At 44.0% G+C, this 19,661-nt stretch overlaps 1 protein-coding gene across 1 annotated transcript in view; it reads left to right on the plus strand.

Annotated features, from left to right (window-relative positions):
- LOC129327642 (cytochrome P450 2K4-like) overlaps positions 1-19,661 on the plus strand; it is a 77,066-nt gene that overhangs the window by 38,728 nt on the left and 18,677 nt on the right. The window contains exons 2-5 of the mRNA XM_054976397.1: positions 3,684-3,843; positions 6,478-6,627; positions 8,040-8,200; positions 18,543-18,716. Coding sequence (XP_054832372.1) covers positions 3,684-3,843; positions 6,478-6,627; positions 8,040-8,200; positions 18,543-18,716 — 645 coding nt within the window. The remainder of the gene's footprint in view (positions 1-3,683; positions 3,844-6,477; positions 6,628-8,039; positions 8,201-18,542; positions 18,717-19,661) is intronic.

Below are 19,661 nucleotides of genomic sequence, written 5' to 3' on the forward strand. Positions count from 1 at the left end.
GCGCCCGGCTGCTAGCAGCGGCTTGGGCCCCTATGAGGCAGGCTTCCATGGAGGCAGGGGGAACAGCACTTAAAACACAGTCCAAAGCAGGGAACAGGCACGGTCCGTGGCAGATGGCAAAGCAGGCACGGGGAACACAGTCCAAACGCACACTGGGAACTCCAGATACAGGTCAGGGCAGGGCTGCCCAGAAAAAGAGTCCTTTGTACAGTTATCCCAACATGGAGTCAGTAAACTACACAGTCTATTACAGCAGCAGGGTAATTGACACGCAGGCAGGAAACTGACACGTGTATCAGAGCACACACGTGTAAAGCAGTCTTTGGTGCAGCGGTGAAACAGTAATGCAGGAAACTTTAACACATTTCATAGCAGGCTTTAAAGCAGGGGAGGGGGCCTACTCGGCAACATTCTGCTATCTAGCCCCATTTCCCTGTCATGGGTTTAGAGATCCACATTGCTAATACTATGTTTTGCTTTCATATTGCAAAGGCTGAGTAGGCCACTTTCGTTTCTCCCTCTCTCAGCCGGGGTGATCTATTCCTTTGAAGCTCACTAAAAATGACCTTGTAAGCTTCAAGAGTCGTGCAGGAATGAGACCAACAAGGATTCAGGAAGGAAAGCGTGCTTTATTAGCCGGCTAAGGCTCAGCGTGACTTCTGCCACTCAAAACAAACTGAGCCCCCTAACACAGACAGCAACTTGCCTAAATACATTCTTGTCAGGCAGAATACATAACTGAACCACATGCCATAGTTACAGACTTATCATTGGCTAACTAACATCATGCTACATAACTTGGATACATGTATGAGCTTACAGCTCAGCTAACTTCAAACTGGCTCCCTCTGGTAATTTTCCACTAGGCTGTGGCCTGCTTCAACCTTGGATATCTGAGATGTTGCCGTTCCTTTCTCTGTCTAGTCTAGCTAACGTATAAACTTAAAGAAAAGTTTCCCAGACTTCTTCCCACTTAAAACTTGTGGGCTGGGGAAGAGGCAAATGTTTGAGTATTTAGATCTGTGTGCTCCTTCAGCTTTCATTCCTTTCAAAGAAATTGTACTGCTTAGAAGGCTTCCTTGCCTCTAGTAAACTTATGGACCTGTGCCTATGAAAAGGATTTGATTTCTGAATAAAAGTCATTTAACCAAGGACCTGTGTCTTTCTGCAATGATCCAGGGATCTATCTGCCATAGTCTGTCGTCCATAGCCTGACACCAACCTGGCAATTTCCACTGAAAAACTAACCAATCATGATAAAGATTTCACTTAACAGCTCTGACTTTTATAAAAATGGAAATTTTCAAAATACACACCCCTAGCAGTCAAATCATAGTGGATACTTGAAGAGCCTTCAAACGAATTTGATTGGTTTGACAGCTGCATCCTCCCTTTGAAAAATGAGATCTGGCCATGTTGTATATCCATAACTCTGATCACAGTTGGAGCTATCTCTGAAGACTGTTCAGGAACCTCTGTTGTTTTGCTAGGCAGCAAAATTGTACATTTGCTGAGCAGCATATCTCACCAAGCCTGATGGAGCTTCACTCTGTTTCTGAACACAACTCTGGTGTTTTTCTTTAAGGCCTTAAATAGATTCGACCCTAGGTACATGAAAGCCAGTTTGGCGTAGTGGTTAAGTGCATGAGACTCTAATCTGGAGAACCAGGTTTGATTCCCCACTCCTTCACATGAAGCCAGCTGGGTGGCCTTGGGTCGGTCACAGCTCTTTCAGAGCTCTCTCAGCTCCACCCACCTCAGGCTAAATTGCTTGTTGTTGTGGGGATAATATAACATACTTTGTAAACTGCTCTGAGTGGGTGTTAAGTCATCCTGAAGAGCAGTATATAAATTGAATGTTGTTATAAATTGAATGCAGTTGACTACCATCCTCTTTATGAAGCCTGTCTGTCTAGTATATGAATATACTACCACAGATTATATTTCTATATCAAACCATCCTGATCTGTATCAATAAATCTTTCTTTGAAGAGCTAAACAAGTCAGTGTCCAAATTTATCTGGCAAGGGAAAAAACCAAGAATCAAACTGAAAACACTCCAAGATCTGAAAGAGAATGCTGGTTTTGCTTGACCGGACTGGAGAACTTATTATAAAGTGTGCTGCTTAGTTTGGATGAGAGAGTAGATTCTTTTAGAAAACTGAAGACTTTTGGCCCTAGAAGGACATGATTTGCAGTTAGGATGGCACGCATTAATATGGTATGGAAAGCCTAACGGACATAAGTATTTCAAGAACCACCTGATTAGAAAATCCCTTATCTACTAATCTACTCTAAAATTCCACAATGGGTGTCACCTTTAGAAGCATTTTCACAGCCAAATGTATTTTCTCTAGAGAGGATTATTAGATATAAAGACCTTCTAGATGGTAAAGGAATATTAAAAACAAAAGAATTACAGCGACAAGGCATTAATTTAGACTGGTGGTCAAGGGCTCAGATTGAATCCAGATACAATAAAGATTAAAAATTGGGCAGTTTTTACTCAGAACAAAATGCTTTTGAAAAACTGTTATGAGATTCTGATGAAAAACTGATATATATATTAATGCAAATGAAGAGGAAAAATGAGGGGATGGAAGAATATAAGATTAAATGGACATAAAATTTAGGATATAGTATTTATTCGATGCAATGGAATAAGATATGGAAAGTGAATGTTAAATAACTAAGTCAGTTGCATTTAAAGAGAACTTATATAAGATATTTTATAGATGGTTCTTAACTCTGGATAGACTTGCCAAAATGTATAAAAATATGTCAAATAACTGCCGGAAATGTGGGAAGCATACAGGAACATTCTATCATATGTGGTGGACTTGTAAAGAGGTACATAAATTTTGGATAATGATGCATACGTTATTACAAACAACCTTACAGACATTAATTCCCTTTAAACCAGAGATATTTTTGTTAAACTGTATATCAGAAGAGCTAAACGAAGACCAGAAATACTTCATAATACATATATTAACAACAGCAAGAATTCTACTAGCATTTTATTGGAAACAACCAATAACACCTCAGCAAGAGGAACTAATAGCGGAGATAATGGAAAATACAGAAATGGACAAACTAACTTCACTAATGAAAGTATAAATGGAAGCAGATTTTGCTGCCCCATGGACCTCTTTTTACAACTGGATGAAAAATAAGTATAAAGACCTCAATGTAGTAGGTATGAAGTAAGTATGAAGTAAGTATGAAGGCAGTATTGTAATTTGTTACTAGTAATCACAGTTGAATGATTGGTAGTATGAAATGATATGATATGTAGATAAGTAGAATGCTGATGCAAGCAGACTTTATGATTTTTCTATTATTTCTCCTTTTCCTACCCCCCTTTCCCCTACTCCTATTATTATGAGAAAACTAATAAAATACCTACTTTACAAAAAAAGAGTCACCGAGAGGCCTTGTGTGTACTGATGTGGGTGGCCACAAAAGGCAGGGTCTTCTCTGAGACCACCACAATTATGGACCTACCTCTGCCATGTATGCTGGCACTTTTGTGCCAAATGTTAGGTGCCGCTAGTTTTAAACATTTCTACTTGCCTAGGCCTTTGGTGTTTCAATTGGTACTTAACTGGTGTTTTTGACTCAGCTCGTCACTATCTTGAAGACCTGAACTATCATTTTCACTTTTTAAAATTATATTTCAGTTATCCAAGCAGTATGGTCCCGTCTTCAGCATCCAAATGGGATCCCAGAAAATGGTCGTTCTAACAGGCTATGAGACTGTAAAACAGGCTTTGGTGAACCAGGCAGATCTATTTTTGGAGCGGGCCAAGTTTCCAATCTGGGAGGATGTAGAAGGCTATGGTGAGGAAAATGCTTTGAAATAGCAGGCGGTATTGCTTACTGATGTGTCACTGCAACAACTACCAAATAATACTAGGAGACATGAAAAGTGGAATTTTCCAGACTATAGAATAGTTGGGCTTAATCAACAGCTTGAGATTAGCTTGCTACTTATTCTACACTTACATATAGATCTGCAGGCATTAGGAGGAGATGAAGTAAATCTCCCTGTGTGAAAAGATTCACACGTTGATTTCTGCCAATCAAGCAACTGTTAAAGGGGTAGGCTGAATGCTGTCTTTCAATTGGCAGGGTTATTTATTTATTTAATAATGATAACAACAAAAAGTTCTTATGTACCATACTTCTAGACATATTAGTGCCTCACTCAGAGTGGCGAACAAAGTCAGTGTAGTATTATTCCCACAAAACAGCTGGGGAGCTGAAGCTGAGATGAGTGGCTAACCAAAGGCCACCTGCTGACTTCATGGCAGTAAAGGAATTTGAACTAGCGGAGTGCTGATTTGCAGTCCAACCACTTAAACACTATGCTATAGCAGTTCTCTTTCTATTTTCTTTCATCATAAAACTTAAACCATGCACAGCTGTCCAAGGAGATCTCCCATCTAGGCTCATTGAGTTTTAGTGAAGTAGTTGCAGCATCACTGTGTTTTCCATTCCTATACAGTCTGATGCAGTTAATAGTTAATTCAAAGGTACGCTCTTGCGCAAAGCAAAGAAAAAAACACTTTTCATGGAATGTGCTTTCCCTTGCCATCTTCAGTCTTACCCTTTTAGATAAGGAGTTTGAGAGCAGAGAGAAGTGGTGATGGTTCTTTCTGGTCCATTCTCCAGAGCACCAAAAACTCCAGTAGCCAAGAACATGGCCGTAGCAAGGCTTGCCGGCACCGGGGGGCAGCTTCAGGGCTGTTGCCGCCCCTGTGACTATTAGTGTGTGCACATGCACCTGGACTGCGTGATGATGTCATTGCACATGACATCATCATGCAGGGCACGCCGCCCCCAGGAGTGCACCCACAATTCCGTATGCTCCTCGGCCAGCAGCTGCGAACCAGCCACCCTATCAGCACAGCAGGCAGCTGGGACGGTGCGTGGGCAGCTTACCAGCCTTTCCCATTCAGTTGCCCCACGAGCCACCCCATCCACCTGCCATGCCAACGGCTGTGCCTGACCCGCAGCTGTTGCACCCAGCTGGGAGTACGTGATGGTGATGGCAGTGCAGGGCAACTGAGCAGGAGGGCTGGGAGGCCACCCCCTCAGCTGCCCCGTGCTGCCACCGCCAGCACGCGCTCCTGGCTGGGTGCAGCAGCTGCAGGCCAGGCATAGCCATCGGTGTGGCAGGTGGCCAGGGCAGCAGGCAGGTGGCCTCCCAGCCCTCCCACTCAGCTGCCAGCGCTGCTGCTGCCAGCTCTGCAGCTCACGCTCCCAGCCGGCAGCCGTGCCCAGTGCCCCCTCTTCATTGGTGCTGGGGGCAGGCAACCCCCCTTCCTTCCCTACATCCGGCCCTGGCCAAGAAATCACAAATCAAGAGGATGGGAACCTAGTTCTGTTCTTCCCAGGGCACTCTTGTGATGCTGTCAAAGATGAAAGTATACATAGATTGTTGTACAACAAGTTAGAAAAAGCTACAGCAGAGTTCGCTAGCATACAGGTGTATTGCTTAGTATAATATGCTGTAATCCATATATCAGACAGAAACTAGTTCTAGTCTTTCCAGAGAACTCTTGTAATGCTTTGCCTCTGGAAGTTAGTGCCATTTCAGGGGCCACTGCTGTGATATGGGAGTCCTGCTATGAGGCTGTGTCTCCATGGGGTTCCTGGTCTTCTGCAAAATGATCTTGACATACTATTATTACTTTCACCAAGAACACTAGATGTTCTTTACTTTTTTTTGTCTTTTGTTTTAGAGCAACTACTTCACATCTTTGCAATGCTTGACTGGAAGGGGAACTCTTGATCCCCAACCCTTAATTTTATTCAATGTGTGGCCACAGGAAAAAATTAGAATGCTACAAATGGAGCGAAATGTTGCAGTGGGAAAAACCCTGCACATCGTTTGTGACATCCTAGGGAGCATTCCTCCAACTTAAGTGACTCTTATTCTAGAGGCAGAGCCACTTAAAGTGGGCAAATATTCCTTAGACTGGAAGAAGACTCCTTGGATGATGTTTGGATCCACCCCTTTCTGTAGTCTATCTTTCACTATGGGTGTGCAAATGAGAGCCCCATGTGCATCTATACACAGAACACATAGAGCAGAACCACAAGTGACAAAAGGCACAGGTTGGACACTTGTCTGCTTCCCTCAAGTTTTGGCGGGAAATGTAGGCAGCTTGGCAGAATGCTGGACAAGTGACAGTTGGAAAGTCCATTGGACAGCAGTCGGAGAGCCAAGCTGCTAGACCAGGATGCCTACATTTCCCATCAAAACTTGAGGGAAGCTGACAAGTGTCCAATCTGTGCCTTTTGTCACTTGTGGTTCTGCTCATATAGAAACCATATTGCACCCTTTCATCCTGGGCTCCCTGCAATGCACAAGACCTCCTTCTATACACCTCCTAGCTTTTGTGTATATAGTCCTAAGGGTTGTGCCAGGCCTTCATGATGGGTCTTTTTTTTTTTTATTCCATTCAGGAATTATTTTTTCTCATGGTGAGAACTGGAAAGTGATGCGAAGGTTTACGTTAACCACGTTGCGTGATTTTGGAATGGGCAAGAGGACCATAGAGGACAGAATTGTTGAAGAATGCCATTCCCTAATACAGAAGTTTGAATCTTACAAAGGTGGGTTGGTATTATCTTCTGAGCTCTAACCACATACCTACAAGCCACAATATAAATTGATTTTTGTAATGATATATTCTCATGTCTTTCCCCAAAGAACACTAAGAATTGTAATTTGAGGGCTCTGATAATTATAATTTCTATGAGTCCCTGGGGGAGACAGAATTAACATTAAACCTGTTTAAGCCTGTGGTACATAGGTGTCCAGCAAGATTTCTTATAGCCTTCCAGGCCTTATTAACATTTCTTAGTCAAAACAACCACAAGTATAACACTAAACATCATTTTCTGCATAATATATAGCATGAGCAAGATGAATCCATTGTAGACCCCCCACACACACACACCCTTTTAGACAGATGTACAAATCTCAAAACTTAATTGAGTCCAAGGACAGCTGGTTCTTCTGGTTTCCAGTAGATACTGGCTGTACTGAATGTGGATTGGTTGGCTCTGTGACAATCACAGAAAAAAGGGGGTGGGGGCACACCAAGTCCAAATGAGGAAGAAACAGCAAACAGTGCAAGCGAAGAATTCTTTAATGTTGAGTAGCCCCTACACATTTCACCTCAACTTCAGAATCTTCAGAATTCTTTTAGATGTCTATTCCATACATGCATCGAAATGCGTAGGGGTAATTCAGTATTAAAGAATTCTTTCTTTGCACCATTCACTGTTTCTTCGTCCCTGTGATAGTTCATGAAAACCGCCTCCCCTTCTGGCTGTGGAGAGAACTATTTGGCTAGATCACGATCACAAAGGCATCCCTACCCTCTAACTCACCCTTAGCAAATTTTCAAGTTTTAAAAAATATGAAGTGTCTTAAAAGAAGGGTTCAGAACAAGTATGTAAATTGCCAGACATGCCAGGCATGTCTGGTGGGGAAAGGGTTGAACAAGTCAAACGCCTGCCCAAAAGCCAGTTCGGTGTAGTGGTTAAGAGCGCGGGACTCTAATCTGGAGAGCCGGGTTTGATTCCCTACTCCTCCACTTGAAGCCAGCTGGGTGACCTTGGGTCAGTCACAGCTTCTAGCTCTCTCAGCCCCACCCACCTCACAGGGTGTTTTGTTGTGGGGATAATAATGACATACTTTGTAAACTGCTCTGAGTGGGTATTAAGTCATCCTGAAGGGTGGTATATAAATCGAATGTTTATTGTTATTGTTATAATAACATGGGAGCATGAAAATCCACATCAGAGTCAAAGCTATGAATGTATGTCAATAGAAGAGGAAGTACAGGTTGAAGCAGAACTAGCCATGAAACATCTCCCATGCTCCAGGAAAGTGATATTTCTGTCTTCTCCTTAACATTAGAACAATTGCAGCATGAACTGAGTTTTTACTGGAGTGTTTTGTCAGTGAAGAGCAAAAGTAAAGCTCTTTCCACAGTAAATGTTACTTTTTTAAATAGGAAAACCATTTGAGAGCACTATCATCATGAACGCTGCTGTTGCTAATATTATCATGTCCATATTGCTTGCCAAGCGATATGAATATGAAGATCCCGCATTTTTAAGACTAATGAAGTTAATCAATGAAAATCTCCGGCTTCTTGCAAGTCCCACTGTCAAGGTAATCTAACCACATAAAATGGGTTAAATAATTGTTTGGAATTTTGCTCCATATATTGCAGGCAGGATTAAACCAGGCAAAATTGCCAGAAAACCTTTCCTAGGTTCCAGTGTAGTCTTACAAACAAACTAACACTACTGTGTGAAAGTAGAGAAATCTTTATTAATTAACAAATAGAATAAAGTAGTTAAAAAGCCAGTACTGTTTCAGCAGTTTAAGTTTAAATTAATTATTATATAGTTTGACAATACTTAGAGAAGAAATGGGATGTGAAGGGGGAGGTATGGGGGCTAGATAATTATTAACTGAATAACTAGAGAGGATCTTTACAAGATCTTTACAAGAAATATATATAAGCTAGAAATGTAATCTATGGTTTAGAAATGTATTTTAATATGGAAAGCATTTAAAGAAGGTAATTAAGGGTATAAGAATTAATTATAGAAGTTAAATAGAGATATTAGATGTAGAGGTGGGCAGCGGGTTGGAAAACTGTTGGAAATCTAAGATAAAGGGGGAAGAAAGGGTGGGGGAATAAGAAAACAATGTCAGGTCCAGCGTATATGTAAACTGTACTGACTCCATTTTCTAATGCTTCTAGTGTCTAAGTGCTTTCCCCGCAGGTGCACCAGTTCCCAGGCAGCATTCCCACCGGAGGAGACTGTTTTGTCTAACACCGTTCCACCAAGCATTGGCCTTGAAGAAGAGCAGCTTCCCAAGACTGAAAGATATTGTTTTGAGAACTGTGGGGGGAGGCTGGTTCAGATGGGAACTGTTACTCTGTACCTCATGCTTTGCCCTTCATTGGTAACAATGACTGTGTACCATCCTGAGTTTCCTATTCAGGACAGTGGACTATAATGGACCTTTTCTGCAGTAAAGTTTCCTTATTCAACCAATGGACTATTGTTTGCTTTTGAAAGGGAACCTGTAGGAAGAGCCTTATCTAGCCACAGGCTGAGATTTTGTTACCAATCATGCCTGAGTCGGGCCCAGCGGAATCCAAGGTAGTCCCGGACAGGGATCCTTTGTTTGATCCGTATGCGTCTCCCGACAGTCAAACAGCGCAACCCCAAGAACCTCAGGAACCGGTGCCAGCCGGGACCGGAGCTTCGACTTCTACCCTGCCTCTCATCGACCTTGGCAGTGAGGGGACAAGGCCGACGGCTGCCGCTCTCCCCTTGATCTCGTTACCCACGCCGTCAGAGTGGGGAGCCAGACCCCGAGAAACGAGAGAGCGCCGGGCCAGTGGACTGCATCCACGAGTTTCGATGGACGGGCGCCGAAGCCTAGAGACTGTCCCTGAATTGGATAGCAGCCAACCGTGGCTGTTTTGGAACAGGACGACCGAACCGACGGACGGGAACACATCCCGCCGCGGCGCCCTGAGTTGGGATTATTCGGAACTTGCCCCGTGGAAAGAGCCAACGGAAGTTCCTGAACAAAGTTGGGTGCAGATGCAAAGTCGCACCCATGCTGTAGATTCCGGCATCTCGGCAGTGACGGGTCTAGCCAAAGGAATTCTAGCAGCGAGGTCGCGAGTCGATCAAGGAGACCCTCCGCCTTGGGGGCCGTTTTCCCCGGTGAGTGCAACTGAGGGAGGTTCCGCGATGGGGCAACCGGGTCCAAGCCGAATGCAACAGTTGGAAGCTAGGCTGATCGACATGGAGGAAAGTTTGGCTCATGCCATTCACCTAATCTCAGCGATGGGGGCAGGAGAGAAACTATCACCTGAAGAAATGGCTGTACAAATAGCTACCCTCCAAAGCGTTATTTCCTATCCGGTGGAGGTCGCTCCGCAACAGCCGCTGCCTTCAGGAGAGGAGGAATCCTGCCCTGGAGAACCGGGAGAACCGCCCGCGGAACTTCCTAGATTAGACGAAATTCCGCCTAGTGGGGATACTCCAGCTGAGGTACCTGGAGAAGCTCCAACGGAACCCCCTAGACCGGACGGGGATCCACCTCCCGAGGAGACTCCAGCTGAGGTGCCTAGGGACGGGGAAGAAGGGCCAACCCGTCCAACCGAGACGTCGGTGATACCCCCTCCCGCTTCTCCAATAACGGTCCGGCCGGATCAGTCGGAAGAGCCTCTGGCTCCTCCTAGGGAGGAATTGCCACAACAACCGCTAGAAGTTGTCCCCATTCAGCAAATCCCAAGGGAAGGTCTACCGGTGCCACAAGACCAGCCTCTGCTTCCCAGAGTAACGACGCCGGGAGGGGCAAGCCCGCGCGGCCCACCACCCATCAGGCCTTCGCCGCTGCGGCCCCTTCCGCTTCGACCGCAACTAATCCCTTTGCAGCAACCGATACGTTTGCCACCGGACCAACCCGTATTACCACCTCCGAATCAACCGGTGGGGCCTACACCACTACGACCCCACCAACCCGCCCCTCAGCGGCCGATCATGACCCAACCGCACCGGCCACCTCCACCTCAACCGCTACTGCCGACGCCTCCGGTGTTGCCACCACCAGCCCGACCAAGGTTGCAGCAGCCTGCCCGGCCACTGCTACAGCCACCGGCCCAACCAAGACCACCACCGCCAGCCCAGCCGAGGCCACCACCACCAGCTCAGCCGGTGTTGCCGCCGCCAGTGCAACCAGCACCGCTGCCACAACCGGGTCCCCAACTACCCCCCCTCGTACCTCAAGTGCCATTGATGCTTCCGACGGACTTCTACCCAGCACCGGCTCCGAGACAAAACCTCCCGATGGGCTGGGTGAAACTGGAAGCTACTTTTGATGGGGATCCCTCCAAACTAGGATTTTTCCTAGTGCAAGTAGTGCAATTCTTCAACCGGTGGGGACACCTCTTCGGCAGCGAGGCCAGTCAAATTGAGCATCTTGGCTCTCGCTTACAAGGTAAAGCAGCGGACTGGTATGTAGGTCTATACAATGTCGGGGCCCCCGAACTCAATACTCTCCAGGGGTTGGTGGACGCTATTCGAGCACAATACGAAGACCCCTTAGAGGAAACCAGGGCCCGAACAGAATTGCAAGCCATTAAACAAGGCAGCATGTCGGCAAGGGACTATATTACGAAATTCCGACAACTAGCTGCCAAATGCCCTAGGTGTGAGGAGTCCACCAAAATTATCCTGTTCAAGCAAGGGCTAAACCCGAGACTTCTGGACAGAGCCCTTATGCAGGACAATCCTCCTACGTTATTAGGTTGGATCCAACTTGCATGTGAAGTTGAAAATGGCATTCTGGAAGTCCGTTTGGTTGAACAACAACAACAAACGGGACAAAGAAGACCCTTGACTTTACAGAGGGGAGGACGGGGAGCGGGATACGCCACTCGTGGAGCGAGAGATGCTAGATGGCAACAAGGGCTGTGTTTGCAATGCGGACAAGCCGGTCACTTTGCAGCACAATGCCCCTACCGGCCTGTGCAAAGACCTCCGCTTCAACTACGGCGTCCAACCCTTGCTCCATTTCCTACTCTCCAACGCCCGACTCCCGCTCCACGAGCGAACAGAGGTCGCGGCGCTTCCCAACGGCCCGCCTCAGAAAGGGGGCTGGAGGCGGAAGAGGTTATGGAATACGACCCCGCTTCCCCAAATGCAGAGGTAAATCCAGAAAGCCCCCAGTCGGGAAACGAGATGGATCTGTCGTAAAAGGGCCCAAACGACAGATCCACCCCAAGCCCGTCCCCACACGGAACCGGCCGCCTGGGTCCATCTTATTCATGCCAGTGACTTTACTTAACCCGGAGAGGAAGATGCACATCCGTGTGCAAGCCCTTATCGACTCGGGCTGTTCAAGAGATATCATCGCCCCAGCCCTAGTCAACGGACTAGTCCTACCAATTCGCGAACTGCAAAATCCAGTAATATTTGAACAAATGGATGGCACCAATATGAACCTTGTTACCACAGAAACCATTCCAGTGATCACGGGCATGGGCCAACACTGGGAGAAAAGGTCTTTTGTCATCAGCTCCACTGCCAAATACCCGTTAATTCTCGGCAGCAAGTGGTTATGTGATCACAATCCCTACATAAATTGGGCAGAAGGATGCATCACTTTCAATCACGCCAACTGCAAAAACCATCGTTGGAGCCAAAACTGGGGTAGTGATCCAACTCACACGGAGAAGGCTCTTCTCACCCAAGAAGAAATAAACCAAATACCCGAACCTTATTGGCCCTTTCTGAATGCTTTCTCCGAAGAAGAAGCTGATACTTTACCCCCGCACCGACGAACTGACTGTGCGGTGGAAATTTTACCTGGAGCCTCACTGCCCAAAGGACGACTCTATCCCATGAGTCTCCATGAACGAGAAGAGCTCCGGAAATTCATCGACACCAATCTTCAAAGAGGGTTCATCCGCCCAGCCAATAGCCCCCATGCGGCTCCGGTCCTCTTCGTGAAGAAAAAAGATGGGGGACTTCGGCTGTGCACGGACTTTGGAGGACTTAATGCTGTGTCAACCAACAACGCCTATCCCATCCCGCTCATCCGGGACCTTCTCAACGTCGTGGCCCAAGGTAAGATCTTTACAAAATTAGATTTAAAAGATGCTTACTTCCACGTTCGTATTAAGGCAGGAGATGAGTGGAAAACCGCATTTAATACACCCCTCGGACAGTATGAATACTTAGTTATGCCTTTTGGATTGGCGGGAGCCCCGTCTGTATTCATGTCCATGATAAATGAAGTTCTACACGAATTCCTTTATAAAGGTGTAGTGGTGTACCTTGATGATGTATTAATTTATTCGAACACGGAGGAGGAACACATTCAAATGGTGCAAAAAGTCCTGGCCACTTTGATGAATAATAAACTACCCATCAAGTTGTCCAAATGTGAATTCCATAAAACTGAACTCACTTACCTTGGGTACTGTATCTCCCAAGAGGGGTTAAAAATGGATCCAGCCAAAGTACAAGCGATCCAAGAATGGCAAACTCCCACCACCCGCAAAGAACTGCAGTCCTTCTTGGGTTTTGCCAACTTCTATAGAGACTTTATTGCAAACTTCGCCCAGATCACGCTCCCCTTAACGGAACTGTTAAAGACTAAAAATAAAGGGGACCAGGCTAAAAAACCCTCCTCCAAAATACAATGGACATCCGATTGCCAAACTGCTTTCGAATGCCTGAAAGGGCAATTTGTAACAGAACCCATCCTCTGCCACCCCAACGAGAATTACCCTTTCATAGTGCAAGTCGACGCCAGCGATACGGCGATAGGAGGGGTATTATTGCAGAAGGGGGAGGATGGGAAACTGCGGCCTTGTGCATTCCTTTCAAGAAAGTTTTCTGAGGCAGAAAGAAATTGGAATGTGTGGGAGAAGGAAGCTTTTGCAGTAAAGGCAGCCCTCACTAACTGGAGGCATTGGTTGGAGGGGGCGCGATACCCCTTCGAGGTTTGGACAGATCATAAAAATCTGGAGGCCCTTCGAAGCCCTCGCAGACTGAATGCCAAACAATTACGATGGGCAGAATTCTTTTCCAAATTCAATTTCACTTTAAATTACCTCCCGGGCAAGACTAACTTTCTTGCAGACGCCCTATCGCGCATGCCCCAACACAAAAGCAAACGGGAGGAGACTGTAGACACGGTCTTCTCACCTACGCAATTGGGAGGCGTGGTGACTACCCGCAGCCGAGCAAGCCAGCCCCTCCCGCACAACCAAGAGTGGAAATCGAAACTTAAAGCTGAGGTGGAAAAGGAGGGGGATAAAGCACCTAAAAACAAACTGACCCAATCCCCACAGGGGGATTGGCTAGCTGGAAGCAAATTTTATGTCCCGGACAGCCTCCGACGGGAGGTATTACAGCGATGTCACGATGCCCCCACTGCCGGTCATTATGGGTATCTGAAAACGTTGCATCTAATACAACGACAATTCTGGTGGCCGGGCATGCGCAAAGACATTTCCCAATACGTTAGCTCCTGCCCCATTTGCCTCAGCGCCAAAACCCGGAAAGGGAAACCTCCAGGTCTCCTACAACCGTTGGAAACACCTAACAGACCTTGGGAAATAATATCCATGGACTTTATCACTGATTTACCCCTCTCGAAAGGACATAATTGCATTTTAGTCGTGGTAGATCTGTTTTCCAAACAAGCTCATTTTATTCCATGTACTGCTGTACCCACCGCTCGAAAACTAGCGGATTTATTCTTAAAACACATCGTAAAATTACATTCTTTTCCGTCCAAGGTGATTTTGGATCGCGGCGGACAGTTCGTTGCCAACTTCTGGCGGGAGCTTTTGCGAATGTTGAATATTGAACAAGGAATCAGCTCAAGCCACCACCCACAAACCGACGGACAATCCGAAAAAACTAATCAGATTTTAGAGCAATTCCTTCGTTGCTACATTAATTTCCAACAAGATAATTGGGTGGACCTTCTCCCTCTGGCTGAATTCTCATACAACAACAGTGTGCATGCGTCTACTGGGGAGGCTCCTTTCAAAATTGTATATGGAGCTCACTTCAATCCCTTCCCGTTGGACACTCCCCCTCTCCATTCCTCTAATTCGCCTGATGTATCTTCATGGTGGGGGGAGGCCGCGCAGCAATGGACTCTTATTAAGAAACACCTCGAAAAAGCCAAACTGGATTACAAAAAGTACGCAGATCGCCATCGTGCGGCCGAGTGGGATTTACAACCTGGAGATCATGTTTATATTTCCACCAAGAATCTGAAATTAGCCCAGACCAGCCGCAAACTAGCGTTAAAGTTCCTTGGACCTTTTCCTGTGCGCAAAGTAATCAATAAAGTGACTGTTGCTGTAAATTTGCCCAAGAATTTGCGCCATGTTCATGATACATTCCATGTCAGTCTCCTAAAAAGGGCTCCCACCGACGACAAGTGGCACATCAAAGCTCCACCCATCCCAACTTTAATAGACGACCAAGTACACTATGAAGTGCAACAAATTCTGGACTCTAAATTCAAACGTAATCAGCTTTTTTACCTCATTAGGTGGAAGGACTTTGATTCTGGTTACGATGAGTGGGTGAACTCTGTACATGTTCATGCTCCTAGATTAACCAAAGCTTTTCATACTCGTTACCCATATAAACCAGGGGGGGATCTGTTTTAAGGGGGGCAGAATGTCAGGTCCAGCGTATATGTAAACTGTACTGACTCCATTTTCTAATGCTTCTAGTGTCTAAGTGCTTTCCCCGCAGGTGCACCAGTTCCCAGGCAGCATTCCCACCGGAGGAGACTGTTTTGTCTAACACCGTTCCACCAAGCATTGGCCTTGAAGAAGAGCAGCTTCCCAAGACTGAAAGATATTGTTTTGAGAACTGTGGGGGGAGGCTGGTTCAGATGGGAACTGTTACTCTGTACCTCATGCTTTGCCCTTCATTGGTAACAATGACTGTGTACCATCCTGAGTCTCCTATTCAGGACAGTGGACTATAATGGACCTTTTCTGCAGTAAAGTTTCCTTATTCAACCAATGGACTCTTGTTTGCTTTTGAAAGGGAACCTGTAGGAAGAGCCTTATCTAGCCACAGGCTGACAAACAAGAGGATTAATGGGAAATCTGTATTTTTTTCTGTCTTTTATTACTCACCCAATAATTTTTTTTTTTAAAAAATTATTATATAGTTTGAGAATTATACAAAAGACAGCAAAGGAAAACTGGAAATGATGGTCCAAGATGAGTGAATGGTGGTCTGTATCATGACTGGGTCAAATCACTATTCTTTAAGTATTTACTTAAGTAGAAAAGATCAGAAGGGAAAGTGAGACAATATAATCACAATGGCATTGGGTCAAGTCTGAGGCTATTAGAGAGTGTAGATGATGGAAAGTTTTCCAGTTTTAGTACTGGTAATAGGCAGTAAGAAGTTTAGTCCAGCTTACATCTGCAGGTAATTTGCATTATGAGAGAAAGCAGGCATGGAAAGATATCAGTAAGAAAGAGAAAATAAAGCCCTGAGAATATTTCAACTATTTATAGCCTGCTGGAACAGAAGGCCAATTCTAGACATGTCTATCGAGAAAGATGAGCAAAAACTGTAAAGTTAGAAATCCCAGATAAGATCTGGGCAACCATTTTTTAAAATGTATACTAGTATACAAAAATGTGTGGTGATTAGAGAGAACTGCCTAAAGGTGATTTATGGATGGTACCTTATATCATATAAGTTTGATATAAGTTATATCATACAAGTTTGATGTAGTGGTTAAGAGCACGGGACTCTAATCTGGAGAGCCGGGTTTGATTCCCTACTCCTCCACTTGAAGCCAGCTGGGTGACCTTGGGTCAGTCACAGCTTTTAGGAGCTCTCTCAGCCACACCCACCTCACAGGGTATTTTGTTGTGGGGATAATAATGACATACTTTGTAAACCACTCTGAGTGGGCATTAAGTTGTCCTGAAGGGCAATATATAAATCGAATATTATTATTATTATTATGTTAGTAAAAATGTTCCCAAACTCCTCAGGTTTCTCTTGGAGATGTAAGAAAATAATCATGCCTTTCTACACATGTGGTGGGAGTATAGTATTGTTAAAAGCTTCATATGTTTCAGAAAGGGTTAAGAGATATGAAAATAAATATAGATGCAGAGGAGTTAGCCATGTTAGTCTGTAGTCACAAAATAGTAAAGAGTCCAGTAGCACCTTTAAGACTAACCAACTTTACTGTAGCGTAAGCTTTCAAGAACCACAGCTGTAGATATTGATTATGGAACAGAATATGATAAGAATTAAATCGGAGGAAGAGTTATCTTCTTGTTACGGATGGTTCCAAGATAGACAGATCAGAGACCTTTATAATTCGGATTGTTCAAAAGAAGGAATTAAATGGGAAAACTCAGAGTTGGAAGAGACTATACTACAAGAAAGCAAAAAGAAGATATTTAAGATTTATAAAATACTTTTGAAGTGGTATACAGAGGATGAGACGGTCAAAGTACAGATGGTGAAGTGGGCAATTAATTGTCATAAAGAAATAACAATGGAATCATGGGAATATTTATGGAAAACTACACTGAAGATTTCAACTTGTACCAGTATTAAAGAGAATGTTTATAAAATGATCTATAGATGGTATTTCACACCAAAGAAGATTGCGCTTGGAAATGCTAACATGTCAGATAAATGCTGGAAATGTAAAAAACATGAAGGATCATTGTATCATATGTGGTGGACATGTGAAATAGCCAGACAGTTCTGGGGAGATATTATAGAAGTAATAAATGAGATATTGCAGATTCAAATAAAGAAGAACCCAGAACTATTGCTATTGAACTTAAGCATGGAAGATGTTCCTACTCAATACCAAACATTACTATTTTATATGACAACGGCAGCAAGACTTTTATATGCGCAAAAATGAAAGGTGCAAGAAATACCAACTATTGAAGATCGGATGCATAAATTGCTGTACATGGCGGAAATGGATAAAATGACAAGGAAGCTGAGAGATCAGAATCCGGCGGAATTTTTTACGGACTGGGGAAGATTGAAAACATATTTAGAAAAGAAGTGGGACGTAAAGGGGGAATTATGGCAATTTGAAAATTATTAGAATGGATTTGTTATTAGAAGAGATAGAGTCTTTACCATATGAAGTGAAGTATTAGCTAATTGTTAGCCCAAATGTAAGTGGACTTAGAGTTAATAGGTATTGTTAGAATTACTACAGTAGATATTCTATCCGACAGTTAGTTTAAATAAAAATATATGTGGAGCTAATATAAAGTAATAGATAATAGATTTTAAGTTTATAACAATATTTTTGAAGTTAATAGATAGGGCTTAGTTGAATAAAAGAGTAAGTAAACATGAGATAAGGAGTTACAGAAAAAGGGGACAGATTGGGAATAGATTAGGCTATAGGGTTGGAAAGCTGTTGGAAGTCTTGGAAAAGGGGGGAGGGAAAGGGTGGGGGAAAGGATAATGAGATGCTATTTGAAAGTTGTATATTAATATTCTCATCTAATAAAAGTTTTCTAAAAAGAAAAGAAAAAGAACCGCAGCTGTCTTCATCAGATGCATAAATATACAGTTTATACCACTGATGGCTCTCCTGGGGCATAACATGGAACAGCTGCCTAGAAATTTATGATACCAAGTTTTACATTTACTGGTTGCAGCATGAATTTTAATACATATAGCTGCTAAGCAGGATCAGCTGTGGTCCGTATTTGGGTAGGAAACCACCAAGAAAGGCCTGGGTTGCTGGATCACAGAATACAGCACAAAACCAAAGGAGGGTTAATTCTTCTGAATTAATTATCTGAGGAAAAGAAGCAATGATATTTTAATTTTAAAAGTTCTTTGAACTCTGCCTGAGATTCACCATTTAGCCTTGGTGCTTTCTTCATCTTTTCCTTTCTCATCTGTTATTCTTTTAGTTGTACAACATGTTTCCTGCTCTGGGCTTCCTTTTTGGCATTCACAAGACTATCCTTAAAAACAACATAGAATTGAGCAAGTTCATACAGGACATTTTCATAGAACGCCGTAAGGAACTGGATGTGAATGACCAGAGGAACTTTGTTGATGCTTTTCTAATCCGACAGCAAGAGGTAACAGTCTTTAAACATGACAAGTAACAACAGGTGGACCTTTCAAACCTATAAAAATACACTTGAGTGTGAATGCACAGTAAGGAGTTTAGTTTTACAAAAGGACAGCCCACAAGAGAACCAGCTGAAATTTCCACACCTTTAGAAAGTGTTATTGTTATTGGAACAATAGGTTGTTGGAACTGTCGCTGTAGAGACACACATTAGATGCAGACCAGAAAGCAAAAACTGCAGACCTCATAGGTCTGGTGGGTGTTTGGAGAGAAAAGACTCTGACTCTTCATCGGTCTATGTCCTGTGTTCCTACTCCTTCCTTATGTTTATCCTCTGACTTCTTTATTTTCTTCCTTCCCTCTCTACTCAGGTTGCCAACCTTTCTTTTGGCTACAGGAATAGTCTTTGCACATTCTTCCTTGATAATATCTCTGGTTTCTTGTGTCCAGTTATGTTTCTTGTGTCCAATTAAGATCCAAAGACTCATGCAGACACAGTTAAAAAAATGCAAGTAATTTTAGAATCATATGTCTAATTAATATCGAGATGAAAAATTATTAGTTGCTACCTCTCTCCATTCAAGCAGGAGCCCTTGCTTAATCACACAACCTAAATTGCTCAGGGCTTTTCCTTGTTGTTGAGTTCTCTTGCTGAGCTAACTTTCTGGGCTTTTCTCAGCTTTAGCTGTTTTGCCCTTATCTTCCTTTCATTGGCAATTAAGAGAGAAAATCAAAATTTAAAAAAGGAAGAAGGAATAGCCTGAGTAATGATGAACTGGTAATCAGAGCTCCTTCTAAGCTACAGTTCACTCCAATCACATCCAAACAAGGAGTGGAAGGAGACTTCAACAATGAATCTCTAAGACAAAAGGGGAGGGGGAGAAAGAGGGCAGGAGAGAGCAAAAAAAATGTTACACATAGCCTGGAGTTTAGTAGTTTTTAAGCAGAGTTT

The sequence above is a fragment of the Eublepharis macularius genome, chromosome 1, assembly GCF_028583425.1.
Source record: "Eublepharis macularius isolate TG4126 chromosome 1, MPM_Emac_v1.0, whole genome shotgun sequence".
Lineage (NCBI taxonomy): Eukaryota > Metazoa > Chordata > Lepidosauria > Squamata > Eublepharidae > Eublepharis > Eublepharis macularius.